Source organism: Oikopleura dioica, chromosome 1, assembly GCF_907165135.1.
Source record: "Oikopleura dioica chromosome 1, OKI2018_I68_1.0, whole genome shotgun sequence".
NCBI classification, from domain to species: domain Eukaryota; kingdom Metazoa; phylum Chordata; class Appendicularia; order Copelata; family Oikopleuridae; genus Oikopleura; species Oikopleura dioica.
Window position 1 is genome coordinate 11,880,289 of NC_137291.1, and position 22,357 is coordinate 11,902,645.

A 22,357-nucleotide genomic window follows, 5' to 3' on the forward strand; every position below is an offset into this window, starting at 1 on the left:
CACCTTTTTTGAAATCATCACCTCACCCACCTCACCTAAAACTTTGAAGATTTGGGCCTTTTCTAGGTGCACCTAAAGGTGCACCTTTTTTGTGATCATCACCTCACCTCACCTCACCTAGGAATGTTTTGATTTTAGGTGCACCTTTTTTCTCGGTGAGTTGTTTTAAAGTTTGAAATTAAAACTTAGCTGTTGATTTCGAGTTGTTTGGTTATACCCGGCATTTTTACTGGGCAACCCGCAGATTTTTCAACGGATTACTCGCGCGTAGAGCAGAGTTCGAAATTTGTTGGCAGTACTGCCACGACTGCCACTGGCAGCTGCCAATTTCGGCAGTCACTTGGCAAGAGCAGCTACAAGAGACTACCCGCGGAGAGTCTTTTCACGGGCTACCCGCTCTACTAGTTTTATCATTTCTGCCGAGTAGCTCGCGATTACCCGCAACCCTTTTTCTCGAGGCAATCAGACGAGCGAATTTTCTTCTTTCTAGGCGAAATTTTCGCGAGTAGCTCGCGATTATCCTTTACCCATTTACTCGATCTACTCGCGCGGAGACTCGCAGAAAAATCTGCGGATTACCCGGAAGAAATTTGAGAGTAACTTCAAAGGACTTGAAATCGAAGTCAGGAGCAAAATCCGTGCCCACACTTGATCAATTATCACCTAAATTTCACCCACCTCACCTAAAAAAACTTTCAAAATCCGTCTTTTTAGGTGCACCTAAAAGGTGCACCCTTTTTCAGAATATCACCTCACCCACCTCACCTAAAATTTTTCAAAAATTTGCTTTTTTAGGTGCACCTAAAAGGTGCACCTTTTTCCAATCTATCACCTCACCCACCTCACCTAAAATTTTTCAGATTTGGGACTTTTTTAGGTGCACCTAAAGGTGCACCTTTTTTGTAATCATCACCTCACCTCACCTCACCTAAAAACTAGGTGATTTTGAACCCTGATCTAAGCTTTCAAAAGAGTCAACAGAATCATCATCCTCTTCTGTCAAAGATCTTCGCATTTGCCCCTTCACTTCTTCTTTAATTAATTTTCTGTTGAAGTCATCTCGTAGAGCAGCATCCAGACTTGGGAATCGAAAGCTTTTTTTACGATACAGAAAATTTGATGAAAGAATTGGATCATCTTCATCACTAAAAAAGATTTATTTTGAGGTAAGTTGACTTTATTCTTACAATTCTAGCTTTTTCGATCGGTCGAGCGTATGAAAACTGAAGCCAAAGATTCTATTCTGATGAATCGGATCGTACAAATCATCATAATCCGGCTTCGTCCTCAGCTGCGCAATTGCTCCAGTAGCGACAAATCTTAGCCTAGCTTTCTCCAAGTTGTTCAAAGTCGGCTGATTCGTGATTGTTTGGACTTTTATTCGATCTCTTCCGTAGATGTCCCGGACAAATTTCGTTAGATTTTTCGTCGTGTCGAAGTACTGGGAATATGCTTCTTTGGAATATGGAAATTCATCAGGATTTTTCTACGATCGGATTTTAAGAGCTTTCTGATCAGTTGAAATCAGTACCTTGGAAATAAAGTCGGTGAAAAACACTTGCGTGCCCATTTTTCTTGAGCTGACTTTAGCTAACCCAGCGGAGGCCAGTTCAGAGTCTTTATTGAAGTAGACGCTGTGAAGAAGCTTGTGCACGAGCACGTGATTCTCGTCAGCAGCACCTGGAAGAGCAGGGATCATCGTTTGAGCATTAATTTCATGTCTCTTCATTGAGTGCTCCACTTTAATGTCTTCATCTGTTCCATAGCAAGTTTCGACGACTTTTCGATCGTAAAAACGCACTGCATGAGCGAAGCCAGTAACTGTGATTCTGAACCCTTCTGGAGGTGGTGGTTCTTTGGAGAAATAATTGACATGGTGGATCTCTTCAAGCTGAAAATTTGATGCCTCCCCACGATTTCCGACGAGGCGGAAATTTTCGTAAATTTCATCGCAAAACTTCAATGTATCGGTTTTCAACAACACGACGCCTGGTGCTGAGTCTAGTACTGTCCCTGTGAGCCTAGAACATACAGTCAGAATTGAAAGAAGATCTGAGTAGAACCTTGCAAATGTAAAATGTCTTTGACCAGCTGCTTTTAGTCGATTCATCGTTTCTAATAAAGAAAATTTTATTACTAGAACGCTTTTAAATTGAGCTTTTATATCTTTTAGTATGAAATGAAAGGAGGGCGAAGGAATTGAGAATTGGCAGAATGAAAAATTATAACGGAGTTGGGTTATTTCCTCAAAATGTCGATTTTGAATTTGGCGGCGGGGATTTGTGTCACTTCTACAGTTACATGAGCGTTTACTGAAAAGATCAATCATTGCCGAAGAAAACGGAAAACTTACATGTAAGAGCGAAGAGTGCGCCACGTAAAAGTCCACAAGGATAAGCCAAAAACTTTGGCGCGTCTGTCAGATACTGTTTACCACTGCTCAACGATGTCAAGGTGCGGAATTCACTGTCTTGAATCACATAAGTTCCAGCATTATCAGTCTAGCGATAGAGATGAATAGATAGAAGAAGGAAGTTGCCTACTTTTAGTGAGTTTGCACTGCGGCGAAAACACAATTCCCAGAAATCGCGGCAAAGGAATCGAAGCACGTCAACTTCTTCCTTGAATCGTGGTCGGTCTTTGCACATATTCTCGCACAGCGATATCCCAACCTAGAAAAAGAACATCAATTTATCTCTTCGGGATCAGATAAACCCAAACGCTAGTTCTCTCAGCAGGGGACGAGAATTCTCCGGGCGGTATGCTCTCCCACTGAGCATCACTGTGCGCCCTCTTTTCAGGAAATTTTCGACAAAATCGGACAAAAACAGTCAATATCATAAAAAAAGAATTTTAACTACAGAAAATAATCCTGGTCTGGGACGGTCAAAAATACGCCTGGTTCGGGACGGAGAAGATTCATCGACCGGAATATTAAAATGCCAGATACTGCGGGATCCTCACGGTTTTTGAACGAGCAAGGCCGTAAGTTTAGAGAATGGGTTTCTAACAGAGAAAAACAGCGAACTTTCACCGTAAGAGAGCTGCAGCTTCTACTTGTGGACTATTCTGAAGCAATGGACTTCGAAAAGCATGCTAACCATATGACGATCGCCCGGGATATCATCTACAAGACCATCAAGTATCCGAAAATTTCTCGAAAGTTCGCCCTGGATAGCCTTTTGGTAAGTTTTATGTTATAAATGTCTATTTATCGCAATTTCTCAGCCTCTGATGACGATTGCCACACAGAACGATTACAAGGAAGCACTCAACTTCAACTGGGAATGCCACCGCCGGGAGATGCTGAAGCCGATCGATGGCTCTGAAGACAATTATGGCCGTCGACGATTCTACACGAAACGAGAAAGACAAGACGAATGGTGAATACGCAAATGGCCGAAGCAATGAAAAAAATAAACTGTATCGACTCAACATACCACTTCCCAACATATGAACACTCCATTGAATGAAAATAAATTGAAAAAAATTATAACCCGGCTCATTAATATTTGCAGAAGAGAATCCTTTCCGTTCAATCACTTACAACTCACCTTGTATCCAATATCCTCTAGTATAGAAATATGCTCATCTTTATCTGCACTGAAACCTTTCCAATCAGCAAGCTCATTGTGAAAAAATTCGAATAGCGCGTACGATTCCATTTTGATCTAAAAACGAGAAAATCACGGCCTGATTCAGACAGAGAGCGGAAGAAAAGGGTGTTAGAAATCTAAAGACTAATTCCAGTTTTAAAAGATTTCACCAAAAAAGAAGAAAAGATGTCAGTTAGGAGGTTTAGTCGGGTCAAACATGGGTATCACTGGAGCAGATGGAGCTGTTTTCGCCTTGGATTTCTTATTCATGCGCATTGGATTCGATGTATCTGACTTTGCGATTGTCTTCGGAGGATCATTCCAGCCAGCGGTAAATTCTAAGGCTCCATACAATAACTTTCTACGAGAAAAGCTTGACCTTTTTTGTCAGGTGATGGACCCGTTGGAATTTCTTTGGGAGGCCCCCGCTCGGACATTTTTGAAGGCAGAGGTGGCATCGGAGGCATTTTAGACATTCTAACAAATATACACATCAACAACTTATTTTCTGATAGGTAGCGAGGGAATGGCGGAAAAGGCTGAACTGAAAACGATTTGTTTGAAAGTTTATTGCACAGTTATTTTATGTTCACAAGTATCGGTCCATTTTTCTAAATCGAGCGAGCTGTGTTCCAGAAGATGCTCGCATGGAACTTGAGAGGAGCTCATCAGGAAGACGTTGGTGGACATTTTGGAAATCGCATCGCCATTTTCACAGAAAATTCGTCCAAGTGTTGTCTTTTCTATTTCTCGGAGTTGTTGCGGGCTGAAAACAGTTAGTTTCCCCTTTACTTGAGTACCCAACCTGAATTCACCGGGCCTTTGATACCAAAATCGATCTCCGCTTCTCAACTTTTTAAATTGATCTACCAAAAGACATTGTAATGTAGGGCCGGTTCTTGTCCCGGGAATAGTCTTCTCCAAAACAAGCGCCGGGAACAGTTCTATATATTCCACCTGAAAAATTATATGATGAACACACCTTGCCGATTAGAAACAATATACGTACATTTGAATATAATAACTTAAATTTATCTATCACATCTGTATCAAACTCATTTCGTAAGTCGTTCCAGTCTGACAAAGGCGCCAAGCCACAGTGCTCACGCCACTCAGCGTAAAATGGAAGCGCGTGATCTCTGCCTCGTTGGATATTCAGAGCACCTAAAAGAGAATATTTTATATAATCTTCTGTGTTTTCAAGACGTTACCTAAATCAAGCGCTACTCTGTCTGAAGACTCGAATAGCCTCTCTATTAGCTGAGGATTCATGGGACCATTAAGTTCCATTCGTTTATCTTTGCTTCCAGTAAAAACAAGCCCTCGGATAATCGGGTCGATTCCTCCTCGTTTGAACAATTGGTAAGGATTGAAAAATGCCTTGTACAGCGGAAGGTCACCGTATTGCCTGTGAGGCTGAAGATTTTCATCCAATCTTTTCACCACTGGTTTGATGAGACTGTGGCCAAAGCGAAACGCAGCAGTAGCAAAAACGTTCGTCACGGAGGGATTTTCTGTTGGATTGTAGCCAGTGTAATTGCCGAGTTTTTTCATACCCTCCTCGCCGAGAATTTTCGGCAGCCATTCTGAGTATGTTACTTTTTGCATGATCGCGCCGATGATTTTTCTGCTCTCAAGATATTTCTCTTCGCCAGACCAATGTGGGTTAATTTCATGAAGACGCCAGGCGATTCGATTGTGCTCGCGTAAGAAAATCGTATGCATCGTTGTAAGGCCAATTTGTTCATTTGCACGAGCATCGCCTGCCATAAAACAAGCCGTTCTAGCTTCTTCTGATGGAACATGCTCAATTATTCCCCGACAATCCATTTCAACAGAAGCAGCATTCGCGGGGCCAGAAAACGGGAGCATTCCTTTTGGATATTCTTCAGTTCGCGTTTTCAATCTTCCGAGAGGATCGTTATCCATTCGAAGATAATTTGCCTTTTCTAAGTCAGAGCCGTAGACATTCGATGCGTCGATGAAGGAAGTTATTGAGTTGATTTGCTCACGACGAGAGAAGGAATCAACTAAAAGACTAGAAACGCCTTGAAGAGGGTTTAATAAAAATAATGATCCTTGATACAATCAGATAGATAGGACCCTAGCCTGAACCACAGACAGAAGCAGAGCGAATGAACTCAAGACATCCATGTTGAATTGTGTCGTGATGAAGCCTGTCCGTTTCGAGCGTGGACTTCCTGATTGGAAAGCACGGAGCAGCGTTGGTACATTCATCCCGACATAGAGTGTTCCTCCCAAAATGAGTAGAAGAAGGACTCATGGCCGTAAGAGTGATATCATGATCAAGAAATTGTCCCCATTGCATGAGAATCCCAGTGAAATCTGGATCAGGCTCCCAGGAATGTCCTTTGAGCAAAACAAGGGAGACTTCTCGTGAAGAGGGAAGGGGCTTTGACCCGTAGTTGATGTCATTCCAGCCGACTGGCTCGTTGAAATCATTTTCGTAGATGGGTTTTAGAATTCGCTTCAGAGGAGTGGTCGCAGAACCCCAGAGAGGATTGTTCAAATTGTTACAAGTGCCGAATAAGGTTTAACGAAAGCAATAAAAAAGAATACATAACTTATGTTACATAAGTTATGTAACATAAGAAAAAATATAATTGAAATTTCTTAAACCTTTACCCATCAACAGTTCGATACTTCTTATGAAAGCACATATTCTCCTCGCAGTTTGGCACAAGTTGATGCTCATCACAACCGGCAAGTTCCCGGAGATCGTTGATATCTTGCTCTGTCAAATGATTAGCAACTTTTTTGATCTCTGCATCAGGATCAAACTTTTCTGGCTCCAAGTTATCAAGAGCAAGTCGAACAGTTTCTTCAAAGATCTCAGCTGCTACTGCTTTTTTCAGCCCGGGGCGAGAAGGAAATTTTGCTAAAGCGAAGAGGGTACGAACAGGTACTTCTGGAGTTGATGAGTCTTTTTTGAGACGGGCGATGGTTTGATTGACAGCTTTTCGTACATTTGCAGCTGCTGTGACTACGATTTGTTCGATTTCGGGTCCTCCCATTAGGCCAAAATCGTGGATTCTCTCAGCGATACGGTTTGTGGAAGTGCTTCTTTTAAAAATAACTTCTATTGGCTTTGATTGAAGCCCGGCGTAATTCCGTCCATTGCAAATGTAAAGACCTGCATCTTCTTCTCTTGCTTCAAAAATGATCAGTTTCTTATCAATAACAGAGTAACGCCCGCCAGAAATGATCTTCTGTTGGTCTTTTGATAGCCACATGCTTGGAAAAGGATCACCGAAGACATCGCAAGGGATTTCGACGGTATCGCCTTCAAACGAGTTTCATACTTGAAAAATCTTCCTGACTAATTTCAAAATGTCATGTTTTGTTGAACTCGAGCCTGACTTAAAGCTGATATCGACCGTTGAAGATAAAATTACAGGCTTGACTGGCTTTCTCATCTCTACTGTCGTCTCGCCAGAAGCATAGCCGTCAGGATTTCTAGCAGTACAAGTGTAGACCCCGGCTTCTTTCTGACCCGCTCTGTAAATTTTCAGCGTCGATTCGACTGTATATCTATTAACAGAGCCGGTTATTCTCACTCTTTTAGATCGTTTTAGTCTCTGGCCATCTTTGAGCCAGGTAACAGTGGCTCTTGGATTCGAAACAAACTTGCAGGTAATAACAATCACTCCACCGAGATATTTTTCTAGCTTTTGGTTGTTATCAGAGAGCAAAACCGGCCAAGAGAGAACTTTTAGAGTTCCAGAAGCAGTAAGCTTTCCTTCCGAAGTTCTCACTGAACATTCGTAGACGCCTGAATCATCGAAGACCACATTTGGTATCTCAAGACCAACAGATGTTATTTTAACCCGGTCTGAAGCTTCAATATCGATTCCGTCTTTTGACCAGGTAATTTGATGATCAGCGGCGCAGGGAAAAAATACTGGTGCCCCAAAAGGAACAGTCACATCAGAAGGCTTTCTTCGAAAAGCATCTTGGAGGGCTTGGACAAGAGGAACAACTTGCTCTTCGCAATCGGCGAGACTGACCCCTTCAATAATGTTCATCGACTGTCTTTGCTGAGGACTCGCGCAGCTTGCCTTGGGCATTTCTTTTAGCGAAAACCTTCCAGAAATAAAATTTGTGAAGGGTTTTAGATCGCAGTCACATAGAAATGGGTTGCCGTCGATTTCCAACTCGTTGAGATGATTGAGCTCTCGGAACATTCCGGGCTCGAGGGACGTTATTCGGTTGTGTTCGATATTGAGTTTCTCCAAACTTTTCATATGGGTGAACAGATCTGTGGGGAAAGAACGAAGCTCGTTTTGATTGAGAAAGATGTTCTGAACTCTTTGGATGGAAATTATTAACTAGAACGCGGACGGAAAATGCGCTGAAATCAAGGAAGAGAATCTCCAACATTCCTTGAAAAGTGATCAAACGCTCCGGGCTCAATCGTCTTGATGTTTGACGAAGACAGGATGAGTATTGATACACTATCTACGTTTGTGAAGGCACGAGAGGAGATAGTTGGGAAGTAGTTTTTACGAAGATCGAGGATTCGGCTTCCTTCTGGGAAAACATCGGGAATAGAGCGTCGTCCGCGACAGATGACGGTACTTTGAACACATTTGCATTTTTCTGGGCAACCATCCGCTGTCAGAATAGGTAGTAACAGTGATACTGCCAATAAACGGCCTATCATTCTGAAAGAAATAAGTCTAGCAGCCATCTTGGAACAATAAAGCAAATTTTGAGGCACATTCGTGAAATCAATAAGGGGTAACTCAAAAAGAATTTGAATTTTAAAAGAATAAGAAACAAAAGAAAGATCAATCAGGAATCGGCGTTAAGAAGTACAGTAGCACAGAGAAAAGTTGATACAAAGTTTTTCCTGCGGATGGTTGAAGAGAAGTCATTTTGTGCATGATTTAAACGTTGATAGTAAAAATAAAACTTGGAATGAACAAAGTAACCAAATTAAAAAAATAATTTACAATAAATTATAAAGCGGGTCGTATAAATAAAAAGGTCTGTGAAGAGTAAAATTACTCTTCGTTCGTCTTAGCATCCCAAACAAAGAGAGTTTGATCGTCTCCACCGGCGGAGATGATAAATTTGTCGTCGCAAGTCCAGCAAATTGATGTCACGGCTTCTCCGTGGCCGTAATGCTAGAATAATAAATGAGCGAATGAAGAAAGATTCGTGAGCAAGAATGATTCTTAGGATTATTTGTAGGATGAGAATGAAATGCGAAAATTCTGACGAATAATAATTTTTCATTAGCTACAAACTAAAAACTGATTGCGCTTTGTATTAGAAACATACCCAGTTGACTTTTGCCTTTTGTTTCTTAATATTTTTTATATTATGTCTTGAATTAATAGACCCTTACCATCATTCCTCCCATAGTTTTCGGCGGGAATTCCTGGAGTTGAATGGATCCTTGATCATCCCCCATCGCGACATATTTTCCTGAAGTCGATACAGTGGCGCAAGTTGAGTTGAAAGGAGCGACAAGGGGATGGCGCGGGCAGTGGAATGTTTGCCATTTGAGCTGAGGAATTCGAGGATCTTCGAGGTCGAGAATTTCTGCCGATGGAACGATGCAAATGACGAAATCGTCATTGTCCAAAGCTACAGCAGCGAATCTAGAGAGCAAAAATAGGATAAGAACAATGAGCACTAGACGTACTTTTCGTTCTCTGAGAAGTCGACTGAAGTGACAGGAGCAGCGAGGCCTTGGGCAAAGCCTTCTTTAGCAAGTTTGAACTTGTTTTCCTGGTCGATTGTGAAAAAGATCAGGTTGTTATCTTGTCCTACTGCCACTTTGTTTCCGATGTTCTAAAGACTGATCAACAAAACGTTTTCTATAAGCAAGAACCTGGATAAAAGTGATGGGTTTTCCAGTATCTCTTCTCTTCGATAAAATTCGTTCGTTACATAACACGAGAATTTCCCCATTCTCTAGGCCGACGCAAATGAGCGCCTCGTCGTCAATATCCTGAAGATAAATTAAGCGCTCGTTAGCTTGAGCAAACACGGAAAACAAGGATTCTAAACGAATGAGTGACTTACTGTCAAGTTCAAATATCGAACAGCGGTCACACCAGCGGCAAAGTGGACTTTTTGAAGAAGCATCTTTGATTCAACATCCCAGACGCGCAAGGACCCGTCAGATGAGCCGGAAGCGATGAGATTTGCTTGAGTTGGATTGGCACAGACGCAGTTTACTCGTATTGGGATCTTAGATTCGTTAGACTCCCTCGTCCCCTAAGGTCACTTGCTTATCTAGATCGAGCTTTGCTCGGTCGCCGCCGTGTATTTCTCTCCATTCGGTAATTCACGCAGTTCGTGAATTAACCTCTATTTTACTCCAGCTCGAAATACAGACGTCAAAGATACTTTACTCGTTTTCTTCACTCGTCCAGATATAGAGAGCAGGCAAACTACGCTAGAAGTGGGAGATTCAGCAGAAGCTAGGATCCCTTCAGTGGTATCAGAGTAGTCCCGTTGGAGAAAAGGTAAATTTTCCGCCATCGACAACCGAAGTTTCGCAACTTGGACGCTGATTGGCCGTCAGCGGAGTCGAGGGGAACCGAATCACCAACCGCCACCGCGCCGCCGGAGAAACTCCACTCAGAGAATTTTCCGCGCCGCACCACACCAACACCACCCCGAGCGAGCGCCACCACACGAGCGCCACCACGACCCACGCGCCGAAAGTCGCGCCCACGCAACCACGCACGCACGCCGGGGAAAACCTAAAATACTCAGAAAAACAGAATTCTTTCGCCACTTTTCACCAAAAATCGAGAGAAGTTTACGAAGAATCGACCCTTGGACCAGACCTTGAAATTTCGACAATCGCTGGACAGAGAAATCGTCGGGCGTTTGCGCAAAAGGCACCTCAGCTCATCATATTGCGACTTTTAGTCGCAGTATTTTCTGAGGGCCTGAAAGGTAATCCAAGGCCCATAAACCCTTACTGCCGATATATTTCGAGCTATGGCGGCGAACAAATCACTGCTAGAAACCGTCACCGAAATAAGAAGCATAAACGATCGAGTAAACTACCTCGAAGAACAAGTGCGAAATGACGAATCACTTAAGCCAAGCCTAGAGCCCTTGATCACAGAAAGCAGAGTAAAATTAGAACAGCTCAGTACAACGCTTCTTACCTGCGAGCTCGATCAAGGAAAAGAATCTACGAATGCTACAATGAGAGAAGAAGCATGGGTGGCCACTACCTGGTCTCGTCACGTCCAAGACTTGCCGAAGCTGGACGCCGCATGCAACACATCTTTCAACACCTTCTTGGGCAGAGCCGACATTTATCACCGCGCCTACGTCCGCGACAGACCTTCACGTGAACAGCCTTTCATCGCAGCAGTGTACAGCCACTTCGACTTGAACATCGAACGCTCACTTGGAACCGAATTTCTGAATTGTCAAGACTGGAAATCGGCCAAGGCGCTGCTAGAGAAATCATTCGCCGCGAAGAGTCACTACTTACTGAAGCTAAGCGAAGTTTTCGACGTCGAATACGACCATTCGAAGCCGTTTGCACACTACACCGCCAACGTCTTGCAAAAGATGAACGAGGCGAAGCAAGCGACTTTGAACTCTTACCGACAAGAGAAGTCAGCCGACGCCGGGGTCGATGAAATATTCGACATATTCTCGACGATGATGCTGTACTTGAATCTTAGGAAAGAAGAACCAGACGTTTTCAACGCAATCCTTCCAAGCCTATCAAAAGTTTACGATATCAACGAACTCTGCCGTCTCGCCCAATCCACAAGACAGAATCGAGTTGACAGCGCGACCGTCTCCCAGCACTTCAACAGAAATAAGAACAAAAAGAAGAAGAATGCTAAGCGCGCCAGCACCGATTCTAAGGATGGGAAAGACGATAAACAACCAGAATCCAAGAAGATTAATACGACTAAGAACGTCGAAGATTTCCAACCATTCGATGTTCACTTTTACACAGTGAAGAAGAAGCGACCAGGAAAGGCTTATTTCGCTTCGGCTACCATCATTACGGGCTCTAAAAGTTTTGACGTATCGATGGAAGTCGACAGCGGAGCCGAGTCCTCCTGTCTGTCCGCTGCTTACGTTCCCGACAAATTTCTCCAGATGCTGAAGCCCTGCCCCTTCAAGGTCACCGGTTTCAGCCCAAATATCCCCGCCGAGCAGCCGAGGGGTATCCTTCCCTGCCGCTTATCATTCAATGGTGGCCCTGCATTCTCCTTGAATCTCACCATCATGCCAGGCAGTAAATACCCAAGTCTACTGGGCCGCGATATACTAGAGAATGCGATGACGGACAGCTTCACAGTCGACAATAAGAATCGTACTCTCTCATTTTGCTACAACGAAGCCTTCACACAAACTGAGACTCAAGTGGTGAAGCTGGACGGAGTGAAGCGGACCAAAATCAAGAAATACTTGACGACTAGATCAGCGGTCAAAGACAGCGATCGGTCCCGCACTCAACCACCACGAGAAGTCCCAAAGCTGGACGCGCCGAACAAGAACGCAGCCAGGTGCCCCATTCAGCTAGCGAAGCAAAAACTCGGAATAACCCTACCAGCAGACGCAGACCCGGGGCAAAAGAAGATGGTCGCCGAGCTGTGTTTGGAATTCGACGACAGATTCGGCTGCGACGGTCAAAAAATGGGTGAATTCCCGTTCGAGATCGAAATCCCGACTGATGGTACGAGTCGAAACATCAGTCAACACCCGATTCCGCAAGCTTTTCATGGTCAGGTCAGCGATCACATCTCCGAACTGCTCGAAACGAAAATAATAGAAGAGATCAAAGACCAGAAAGGGTTTAACAGCCCGGTATTGCCTATTCCTAAGAAATCTGGGGAAATGCGCTTCTGCATCAACTACAAAAACAGCCTGAACAAATGCCTCTCCGACAAATCCGACCCTTACCATCTCCCAAGCATGGAGGATACGATTGCGAACATTGGACCGGGCAATAAGTTTTTCGCCACAGTTGATCTACGAAGTGGATATTGGCAGTGCCCTGTAAAGAAAAGCGACAGGTACAAGACTTCCTTCCAGTGGGGTGGGAAATCTTACGCCTTCTGCAGACTACCATTCGGTTATCGATGCTCGGGGAATATATTCTCGCGCGTCGTAAACACAATTCTCGACTCAAGCCCCACCAGGAAAAAGATGCTTTCTTATATCGATGACATAGTGTGTTTTGGGAAGACTTTCAGCTGCTATTACAACACTCTCCGAAACCTATTCATCGCGCTCCGCAAGTTTAACGCTAAACTCAAGGGCGAAAAGTGCTCTTTCCTACAATCCGAAGCTCACTTTTGGGCCGAATCATCAACGAAGATGGAATCAAACCGGACCCTGCGCAAGTCTCCGCTCTTCGTCAGATGAAACCCCCACGCTCCCAAAAGGAGTTAGCTTCATTAATCGGGTCATTGAATTGGATCCGAGGTTTTCTAGAAACGAAAATGGGCGAAGCTATTTCATCCGGTTGCTTCTCGAGCAGAATGAAGCCCATAAACGATGTTCGAAATTCGGCGAACGAAACAAATTGTTTCAAGTGGACCAAAGAAGCGGATTTGGCGCTCAAGGAAATTCAACGACGACTCTCCGAGACTCCAGTCATAAGTTTTCCTAACTTTGACGAGTCTTTTCATCTCTACACAGACGCGAGCCTGTACGCAGCGGGTGGCGTCCTGCTACAAGAGTATGGCGGGAGAGTGCACCTAGTAAGCGCGATTTCCCACACCTTCAACAAAGCTGAAAGAAAATGGAACACTTCAGAAAAGGAAATGTTTAGCATTGTCTGGTGCTGCGAGCGACTGGAAAAGCTCCTGAAAGGTAGATTCTTTCAGATTCACACAGACCACCGATCTTTGATCTTCCTACACAAAAAGAAGTTCAAGAATTCTAAAATAAGCCGATGGCAAAGCCGATTGGAAGAATTCGATTTTCACATTGTCTACATCAAGGGATCAGAAAATCAATTCGCCGACTTTATGAGCCGCAGACCTGGCGAGGACGACAAATCACTTGGATACGACTCTGAGTTTCCCGTTGGTCGCGAGTACGAAATCGACAAGAATTCACCAGTACGTGTCTTCGTCCCTTTCTGGAACGAAAATCAGTTTCCGGAGAAAATCACTTTATCAGAGGTGAAGATACATAAGGTAAACGTCAAGGCTATCGCGGCGCCAATGGAGATTCCGTTGGTGTCAGCGAATTATAATAACATTCTGGACTATCAAAGGGAGGACTCTGCTCTGAGTGCAATCATCACTTTTCTGGAATCTGGTAAGGAGCCACTGGACATAAAATCGCTGGTGAAGGACTCCGACCACCGACAATCGTCTCTACTCAAGATGGAAAAAGCTCTGTTCCTGGATAACACTACCGGGTGCTTGATGTGTCAATTCAAATCTGGCGCGCGGGCGGTGGTACCGGAAGCGGTAAAAAGTCACTTTCTCTTTCTAGCTCACGACTTGTCCGGTCATCTGGGCGAGCCGCGGACTTTAGAGCGATTAGAGGACGTTTGGTGGCCTTCATTTCAAGACGATGTTTCTAACTACGTCCACAGCTGCGTCCCTTGCCTACGCAGAAAAGGATCTGCTGGAACTCGTACCAAACCGCCACTTGGAACCCTTCGTCGTGGAAAAACAGCTGGCGAATCGATTCAGATCGATTTCGCTTGTATGCCTCCCGCTGGCGGATTCAAGTATTATTTGGTGGTGGCGGACACTTTCTCTCGCTACACTTGGTGCATTCCGACGCGGTCCGACACTGCTATCTGCGCTGCAAAAGCGCTCATCTACAAGGTCTTCCTTCCCATGGATTTCTTGCCGAAACATCTACACAGTGACAGAGGTACCCACTTCTGCGCAAGCGTGATTGACGAAATGTGTAAGCTTAACCAGATAAAACATACAATAAGTACCGCATTTCACCCTCAATCAAACGCTTTCGCAGAAAGAGCGAATCGGACTATCAAAAACAGTCTATTCTGCATGGTCAACTCATCTTCCGGTCGAAAAACTTGGGCCGACTGCGTTCCCCACGTGATGCGCGCGCTCAATAGTGTGAAAAACAAAAGCACGAAAATTTCACCGCGAGAAGTTTGGTTTGGCCGAAAAAGTACTTTCACCCACTCTACTGGCGCAGAAATGACAGCGGAAACACCTCAGGTGTTTGGTCTCAATGTGGGAGCTTTAGCGAAATCGGCGGAAGCCATTGTGAAAACTGCGATGGAAGCTGCTGACCGAGCCATGGAGCACAGGCTGAAAAACGAGCCTAAGCCGAGACCAATCCCCGCTGGCGCTGTCGTGTACATTAAGCGAGAAAACCTGACCGACGCTAAAAGCAAGAAGGAACGCTGGGTAGGTCCCCTGAAAGCCGTTTCGAGCAACGACTGGGTCGTCATGGTCGAAGATAAAAAAGGACAACGTGATTTCATCCATCGAGAACACGTGGTTCACGCCGCAGAACGAAATCACGACTTACGCTGGATTGATTACTACGAGGCCGAGTACGTATTCCCACATTTAACCGAAATCGTTAAGTCGAAAGTCCCACAAAAATCGCCTGTTCCTACTTCCAAACCGATGGAAAAGTCCGGGTCGAAGTCGCATGGGGGGAGGAAATCTTCTCAGGTCGCGTCGACTCCGATGGTTGCTATGGAAAAACCGCCAAGATCATCTCTATCACCTATTTTGGAAAGTAGACGCCGATTGGACATGGAAAATCTGGGAGATACAACCGCTACATCTATTTTGGACTCGTCGGTAGCTCCAGCCGAGCCGTCAGATCGCTGGTACTCTGGTGGTACTCTTTATGAAACTGCCGAGGACATGTCAGCTGATGCTACAGTGATTTCGGAGGTTGCTGCGCCCGACAATAGCCATATGTCAGTCGATAAACAAAATTCAACAGTAGTTGAGGGCTCAGCAACTGAAAACAGCAAGAAAAGAACCCGTCCAAAGTCTTCACCAGATCGTCAATACTCAGCCGGCGCCGATCCGAATGCGACTTTAACCGAAGTTGGAGCAGCTCATCTCCCGAAACATACAAAACGAGCACACCGTGAAACGAGGCCCGTCGAACCTCTAAACATCGGCACAAACTCGGGTCAGTCATACGACTAAGCGCAAGTACTGCCCCACTCAGGTCCCCTATTCATCGACCGGGGCCTGAAAAGGTACGGAAATTATCACAGTTTACCGTCGCCGACGTATTTTGAGTTCTTCTACATGTGCAGCTACTCCTTCATGTCATCACCGCTCGGACATCACGAAAACTTCGCATCTGATTCAAGCTTTTTCCCAAAAAAGGGTTTTTTAACGCGAATCAGACTGCCTCGACGTTTCGAACCTGCCATGTTACTCATCTTACGCTTATACTCCTGCAAAAATCACACACTTTGGCCTTAGAGGACGTTTCAGTCTCATGGGGGGTATTGGGATCTTAGATTCGTTAGACTCCCTCGTCCCCTAAGGTCACTTGCTTATCTAGATCGAGCTTTGCTCGGTCGCCGCCGTGTATTTCTCTCCATTCGGTAATTCACGCAGTTCGTGAATTAACCTCTATTTTACTCCAGCTCGAAATACAGACGTCAAAGATACTTTACTCGTTTTCTTCACTCGTCCAGATATAGAGAGCAGGCAAACTACGCTAGAAGTGGGAGATTCAGCAGAAGCTAGGATCCCTTCACTCGTCCTGGCGCAAAGTGGCCCATTGTCATCATCGAAACTTATTATTTTTATTTTCGAAAGAAAAAAAACTCTCTTACCTTCGCTTGTTTTTTCGTTTATCACAGCAACGGCGTTGTCTTTTGTTCCAACAAGGATCTTTCCTTTGACTCGGGCAACAGCTTTGACAGTTACGCTTTCTTTAGCGTCGTTCTCGATTGGAACATGGAAGCTCTTGCATTTCTTCATCTGACTATCCCAAAGCTTAATTGCGCCGGAGGAAGACTTTTCTTTGCCACCGGTCACGATCAATCCGTCTTTCAAAGTCGTGAACATGGCAAAAACGGGACCATTGTGAGCTCGTTCGATGATTCTTTGCGCGTTTGAACCTTGCCAGACGATGACAGCTCCAGTTGCCATTCCAGTAAAAGTCATATCGTCAGTGCCAAACGCCAAGCTCAAACATGTGCCGACTTGATTGAGGTTCAGACAACCTGGCTGGGCTTTTTTACAAAGCAAGACAGAACCAGCAATTTGCCAGAAAAATAGAGCGCGTTCACCGACAGTCACGAATTTCGAATCAGAATCTGGTCGGAAATCTGCTTGGAAAATTTGACGAGGACCGGAGCATTTCGATGCAACTTTCTGGCCAGTTTGCCAGCGGTAAACGGAAACTGTGTGTTCGGAATCGAGTGACGCGGCGAGGATGAGCTTTCCAGATCCAGAGAAAGAGACTGCGGATACTCCTCCTGAGAGACCAGAGATGATCGAAAGCGTCTCGGTAGTTGACTCATTGTCGTCGATATTCCAGACATGAACGCTTCCTCCAAGTTGACCAGTAGCGACTACAGATCTATAGTTTGGATGTTTATTCTGCGTCAGGCAAAGAATATCGTCGGAATGTTGGTCATAGAAGAACTGCTCTTTGGTTTCCATATCTTGGACGATCGCAACGCCAGCAGCGTGGTAAATGATCCGCGAAATGGTATCAGGGCCAGTAGCAGAGAGTTGAAAGTCCAGATTACAGCGAGCATCATATCCTCGATAGCCGAAAACATGCTTGAGTGCGAGAGTGTCGATTTTATTGTCATCTTCTGAGTTGAAATTCGCCATGAAGTTGAGCTCGTCGCCTCCACGGGCAAAATGCGTCCTAGACTCTATTGGCTCTAGTTCGATTTCAGCTGCGTCGCCCTTGTTACGTCGCTGTTCTCGTCGGTTATCAGAGTTTGTCTGTCTGTCGTAGTCGATCTTCATCTCTTCGTCGACGTCGCTATCGAAGAAATCATCATCGTCGTCAGTATCTTCGTCATCCGACTCGTGGACTTCCTTGCTTTCAGGTCGTTGCCAGATCATCACGGAGGCGTCTAATCCACCAGTGGAAACAAGCTGGCTATCACCTGCTGTAAAGCGAACTTTTGTAATGTGCGAAGAATGGCCGGTGTATTTCTTGCATTTCGCGTGCTTTTCCATCGAAGGATACTTGAACAGCTTCACCATTCCAAAATCATCACCAGTAGCGATGATGTTCATATCTCGATCAGTGCAGGCAGTGTTAATGTCTGTAACATTCGTATATGCAGGCCAGATTCCCTCAACTTCTGGACCTAGAACAGACGTCCACAGATGCCAGGACATCTTCGCAATGGTTGCTTTATCAGGAGTGATTCGCTTGCAGCTTGGAATTTCATAGAACAATCGCTCGCTTGCGCCGGAGTTTATTTGAATGATTTTGCCATCGGTAGTCCAATCTACGTGAGTAATGTAGCTAGAGCTTCCCTTGCAAATTCCGATTCGTTTCTTCTTCTGGATCGAGTAAACATCGACGAAGTTTTCGTGACTGCCAACAGCGACGAATCTGCCAAAAGGATCAAACTTGACATCCGAAATATTCTGCTTTCTATGTTGGAATTCTTTCACAATTTCCAGTGATTCTGCCTCAAGAAGCATGACTGAACCATCAAGGAAGCCAGCAACAATGATAGTTCCGTCGGGAGAGTAAGTAAGAGCTCGTCCAGCTTTGCCAAGCTCTTTTGCTGCGGTCATCTTTTGGTTTTCCACATCCCATACTCGAATGCTCTTATCGTCAGAAATCGTAGCAACGACTTGTTCCTCTGGATGAGTGGCCAAGCCCCAAACTTCGCCCTGCGCGTGTCCTTGGACGAGAACTTTGATCGGTCCTTCCTTGTCAAGTTCCATCAGCTCACCGTTCTTTGTACCAGCGATAAGGAAGTCGTCTCCCATGATGATTGTTCGAATCGATGGATTATCCGCAATTAGAGGACCATGCGAGTCTTCGGAGACATTTTCCGCTTTGACCTCGTAATCTCGTTGCTTCTCGGTCATGTCCTGGTCCCAGAGATAAATCCATCCGTTCTTTCCTCCGGAGAGAAAACCCTCTGGCAACTTGCAAAGCGTAAACACAGGGCCTTCATGTGAGTCGACGACTCGCTGGAGTTGATTTCCCTGCCAGCAGTAAATCTTTCCATTTTGCCCTCCTGAATAGAAGATGCCCTCGTCTTCGCCATGAGTGCCGCAGAGATGTGAAGTTGTTTCTCCGTTTGAGCCGCAGATACCTCGCTTTCCTTCAGCGCTAGCGCCAACAATCTTCCAGAACTTGATATGCTTGACTCCAGTGGACACAAATTTCAACGGATCATGTGGATCAGAGAGGACGCAGAAGACCTTGTCTTTCGACCCGTTGACCTTGGAAACGCATTCTCCTCGACGCCAGTCCCAAACAGCTATAACATGCTCGTCCGAGAGACCCACTGACAATAGTCGTTTTCCGTCAGAGGTAAAATCCAATGCACATACGCCCCGTTCGTGAACGCCGTTGAAGATCGAGATGGTCTGCATCGTGAGAGCATCCCAAACATGAATGGCTGGGTTACGCCCGATTTGACCAGTGGCGACAATGTCCTTTAGAAATGGTTAAAAAAGTGTGTTGAAGAAGAGTAGTCTGAATTGGGTTACCGCTCCGCGCGGCCTCGCTACATTGATCTCACATCGCTGGTCACCGGCTAATCCCAATCCTACTCGACACAACTGTCCCTCCCGAAGGAGATCGTCCAGGAAATGTGACGAGCGGAGAAACAATTTCTGGTTCCCGGTAGTGTCTTCCGACACCAGTCCCATCACGAGACTAACCAGCCAGGGTGAACCTGACTGGTGACCTCTCAGACCTTCCCCGGGTGCAAATAGCCCCCGCCAGCAAGCTTACTTCGACGGCAATGACGGTTTATTTCGCGGTTTATAAATTGAATATCGCCGGGAGCTAGTAAGCTGGGGTGTTATGGTCCCCATTTCCATCAAAGTTGGGGATGCGAAATTTGGGGTTAATTTGAAAACTGAGCACCATAACACCACCCCCACCAAGAAATCCCCCGATTTTCCTTTATAAGCCCCAAAATTGACCCTTCTCCCCCATCAAGGCCGGAAGGTTCGCTGTCCGGGGCCGTTTCGGCGGCACCGGGGGAAAGTCCCCAGTCCCGTGGCGGAGAGCGCCCATCCCGAATCTGGGATGAACGCTGCGTAGAGCCGAGCAAAGGCAGCGGTGACGGACTTGTCCGTAGCTGACGGTGAGGTAGCGTACTCGACACGAGCGAAAGTTATGCGAACAGCCCGAAAATGGTTTGGGTGAACTCAATGGGGCTTACTCTTCGGACTTGTATCTTTTTTACCATTTTCCTTGGTTGGGTGGAGAGTCAGGGATAGAATATCATCTGTGTGTCCATAATAAAATCTTTGCGAATGCTCCTCTCGGTTGTAAACGATTCCAAGAGCTGCGGAGTGAAAGACGATTTCGCCAGCTTGAGTGTATTTGACGTTCTCTCGGCAATCGTGGCCTCTGTAACCTGCACACCATTTCAAAGTCAGACTGTTCTCTGGTGCACTTGGGCGCTTTTGGGAAACTCCTTCAGTTTTGGTGCTCTCGGACTTGAGTTGAATAATGTCTTCGTTGTACAGATCACGGGAATAAGTTTCTTCCATTTCCGCTTCCAGATCTGAGTCTACGTCGCGATCTGGATCGGATGAATCCGAATCCTCTGAATTAGAATCGATACCAGAGTTCGAAGCAATGTCATCATCGTCGCCTTCGACAACTTCTACACCTTCGTCAATGCTTTCAGAGTCACCGACGAGCTTCCATTGAAAGAGAGCATGATCGGCGCCGCCAGTTGTAAGTAGATAATTTCCATCTAGAGTCCAGCGCACATTCGTAACATGCGCAGAGTGACCATTGTACTTTCTGAACTTGGCGCCACGCTTGGAAGCTGGGTAACGGAAGAGCTTCACGAGACCGAAGTCGTCTCCGGTCGCGATTAGGTCGTTTTCGCCACGCTTGTCTACCGAGTTGACATCGTTCAATTGAGAGTACTTCGGAAAAACTCCATCCACGTTTTCACCAACGACGCCTGTCGTCGTCGCCCATTCCAAGCCTCCAAGAACTTCTGAATCAGTCACGTGTTCACCACTAGCATCGTAAATTAATCGCTCTCCCGCTCCGTCACAAGCAGCGATGTGAGAAGAATCAGCTGACCAGTCAAGTTGAGTGATAAACGAGCTAGCCTTCGCACCAACAGCCGTATCAGCGTAATCATCGGCGACGGTGTAAATGTCGATCTTGTTGTCGTTCGATCCGACCGCGAGGAATTCACCAGATGGCGAAAATGCGCAACAATGACGGGCTTGTTTTCGATCATGAATGGCTTTCACCTCGCTCATGTCCTCCGCGTTGTAGATTTTCAGCGAGCCATCTTTGAAACCAACGGCGATGGTGGAACCATCAGGTGACCAGCAACAGCTTCGAGCTTCAGCCTCAGCGTAAGCGACCAGACTTAGCTCGTGAGCTTCCAAATCCCAAACGCGAATTGATTTATCATCAGAAGCTGTCACCGCTTTCATTTCTTCCGGATGCGAGGCGAGGCCCCAAAGTTCTCCTTCCGAATGCGCTCGAGTAATCCAGGTGATTTCTTCATGATCAGCGTTGAGAACAAGAACATCAGATTGAGATGTTCCTACGAGAATTTCACCATCGTCGTTGATGCTCAAAGATCGAATGTAACTAGTCGCTAGTTCGGCTTCTAGCTCTCCAAGTTCGATCTTCTTCGTGATTTCCAACTCGTTGTCGAGCATAATGATGCAACCAAATTTTCCACCAGCGATGTATCCGTCAGCGTAGGAGTGAATTGAGTAAATTGGTCCAGGCGCAGCGTTCGGAAGGGATTTGACGAGGTTATTTCCTTCCCATGAGTAGATGGATCCGTCCATCGTTCCGGACAAGACTCGGCCAGTTTCGTTTTCACGAGTGACACAAAGAACAGTTTGAAGGGACCCGTTGTCTCCAAAGACACCTCGTTTCGACTTGAGCGTGTTTCCCATCAAGTTCCAGACCTTGATATGCTTCACGCCGACTGTATAAAAGCTTCCATCGTTGTTTGGCGTGAAGCAAGAGTCGAAAATGCGATCCGAATGGCCGGAAACGATACAGAGTTGCCTCGCCGATTCCCAGTCCCAAATTGCAACGAGACTTTTTGGGTCAATCCCAACTGAGAGAACTCTACTCCCGCATGTAGAAAAACCAACGCTTCCGACACCGTGAGTGTGGGTTCCTTCTTTCTTGAGAACAGATTTCGTCTTCATCGTCGTGGTATCCCAAATGTTTATTTGGGGATCTTTTCCAGTTTCGCCAGATGCAGCTAGCTTCTTGTTTGGATGCATTGAAAGGCAGAGAATATCATCATTGTGATGAAGGTAAAAAGCCTGCTTTTGATGATCTTGAGAAAAGACGATTCCAGTCGCTGCAACGAAGTAGACAATGTGGCCTTCTTCATTGAAATGGCAGTTCGACCGACACTGGTGGCCTCGGTATCCGTAGACCCAGTTAAGCCGGAGGGATTGATCTGGTACTTTCTTACTCATCCCCTTTTGACTTCTGAAAGAAATCGATGAATGAAAAAAGGGACATTTCTTGCGAGACGGTTTAAATAACAATTATTTATCAGTATCTCAAGCAAGCTGTGGAATATTTGACAGTGAACGTTGAAAGAAATAAGGAGCTGTACAAAAAGTTAAACT

General features: G+C 45.5%; 5 protein-coding genes across 5 annotated transcripts; 1 reads left to right on the forward strand and 4 right to left on the reverse strand.

The window, feature by feature from the left end:
- Positions 1-818: 818 nt before the first annotated feature.
- On the reverse strand, positions 819-2,225 carry LOC145695904 (uncharacterized). The gene is made up of 4 exons (XM_081772953.1): positions 2,064-2,225; positions 1,532-2,021; positions 1,188-1,486; positions 819-1,145 (listed from the first exon to the last, which is right to left on the reverse strand). Exons 1-4 carry the CDS (start codon positions 2,108-2,110, stop codon positions 929-931), a joined length of 1,053 nt encoding a protein of 350 aa, XP_081629079.1. The 5' UTR covers positions 2,111-2,225; the 3' UTR covers positions 819-928.
- Positions 2,146-3,691, reverse strand: LOC145695915 (trafficking protein particle complex subunit 6b-like). The gene is made up of 4 exons (XM_081772964.1): positions 3,555-3,691; positions 2,544-2,672; positions 2,354-2,501; positions 2,146-2,312 (listed from the first exon to the last, which is right to left on the reverse strand). The coding sequence occupies exons 1-4, from the start codon at positions 3,663-3,665 to the stop codon at positions 2,239-2,241; spliced, it is 462 nt and encodes a 153-aa protein (XP_081629090.1). The 5' UTR covers positions 3,666-3,691; the 3' UTR covers positions 2,146-2,238.
- Positions 2,862-3,474, forward strand: LOC145695916 (uncharacterized). Its single transcript, XM_081772965.1, has 2 exons — positions 2,862-3,185; positions 3,229-3,474. The coding sequence occupies exons 1-2, from the start codon at positions 2,940-2,942 to the stop codon at positions 3,385-3,387; spliced, it is 405 nt and encodes a 134-aa protein (XP_081629091.1). The 5' UTR covers positions 2,862-2,939; the 3' UTR covers positions 3,388-3,474.
- A 457-nt stretch (positions 3,692-4,148) lies between the features above and the next one.
- LOC145712182 (peroxidasin-like) lies at positions 4,149-8,307 on the reverse strand. The gene is made up of 8 exons (XM_081789868.1): positions 7,987-8,307; positions 6,973-7,945; positions 6,246-6,900; positions 5,706-6,142; positions 4,808-5,644; positions 4,606-4,760; positions 4,402-4,553; positions 4,149-4,362 (listed from the first exon to the last, which is right to left on the reverse strand). The coding sequence occupies exons 1-8, from the start codon at positions 8,305-8,307 to the stop codon at positions 4,164-4,166; spliced, it is 3,729 nt and encodes a 1,242-aa protein (XP_081645994.1). The 3' UTR covers positions 4,149-4,163.
- On the reverse strand, positions 8,307-22,220 carry LOC145695919 (echinoderm microtubule-associated protein-like 6). The gene is made up of 9 exons (XM_081772968.1): positions 19,971-22,220; positions 16,381-19,202; positions 16,301-16,340; positions 9,654-9,807; positions 9,460-9,579; positions 9,271-9,419; positions 8,971-9,226; positions 8,904-8,927; positions 8,307-8,746 (listed from the first exon to the last, which is right to left on the reverse strand). Exons 1-9 carry the CDS (start codon positions 22,199-22,201, stop codon positions 8,624-8,626), a joined length of 5,919 nt encoding a protein of 1,972 aa, XP_081629094.1. The 5' UTR covers positions 22,202-22,220; the 3' UTR covers positions 8,307-8,623.
- Positions 22,221-22,357: the final 137 nt, after the last annotated feature.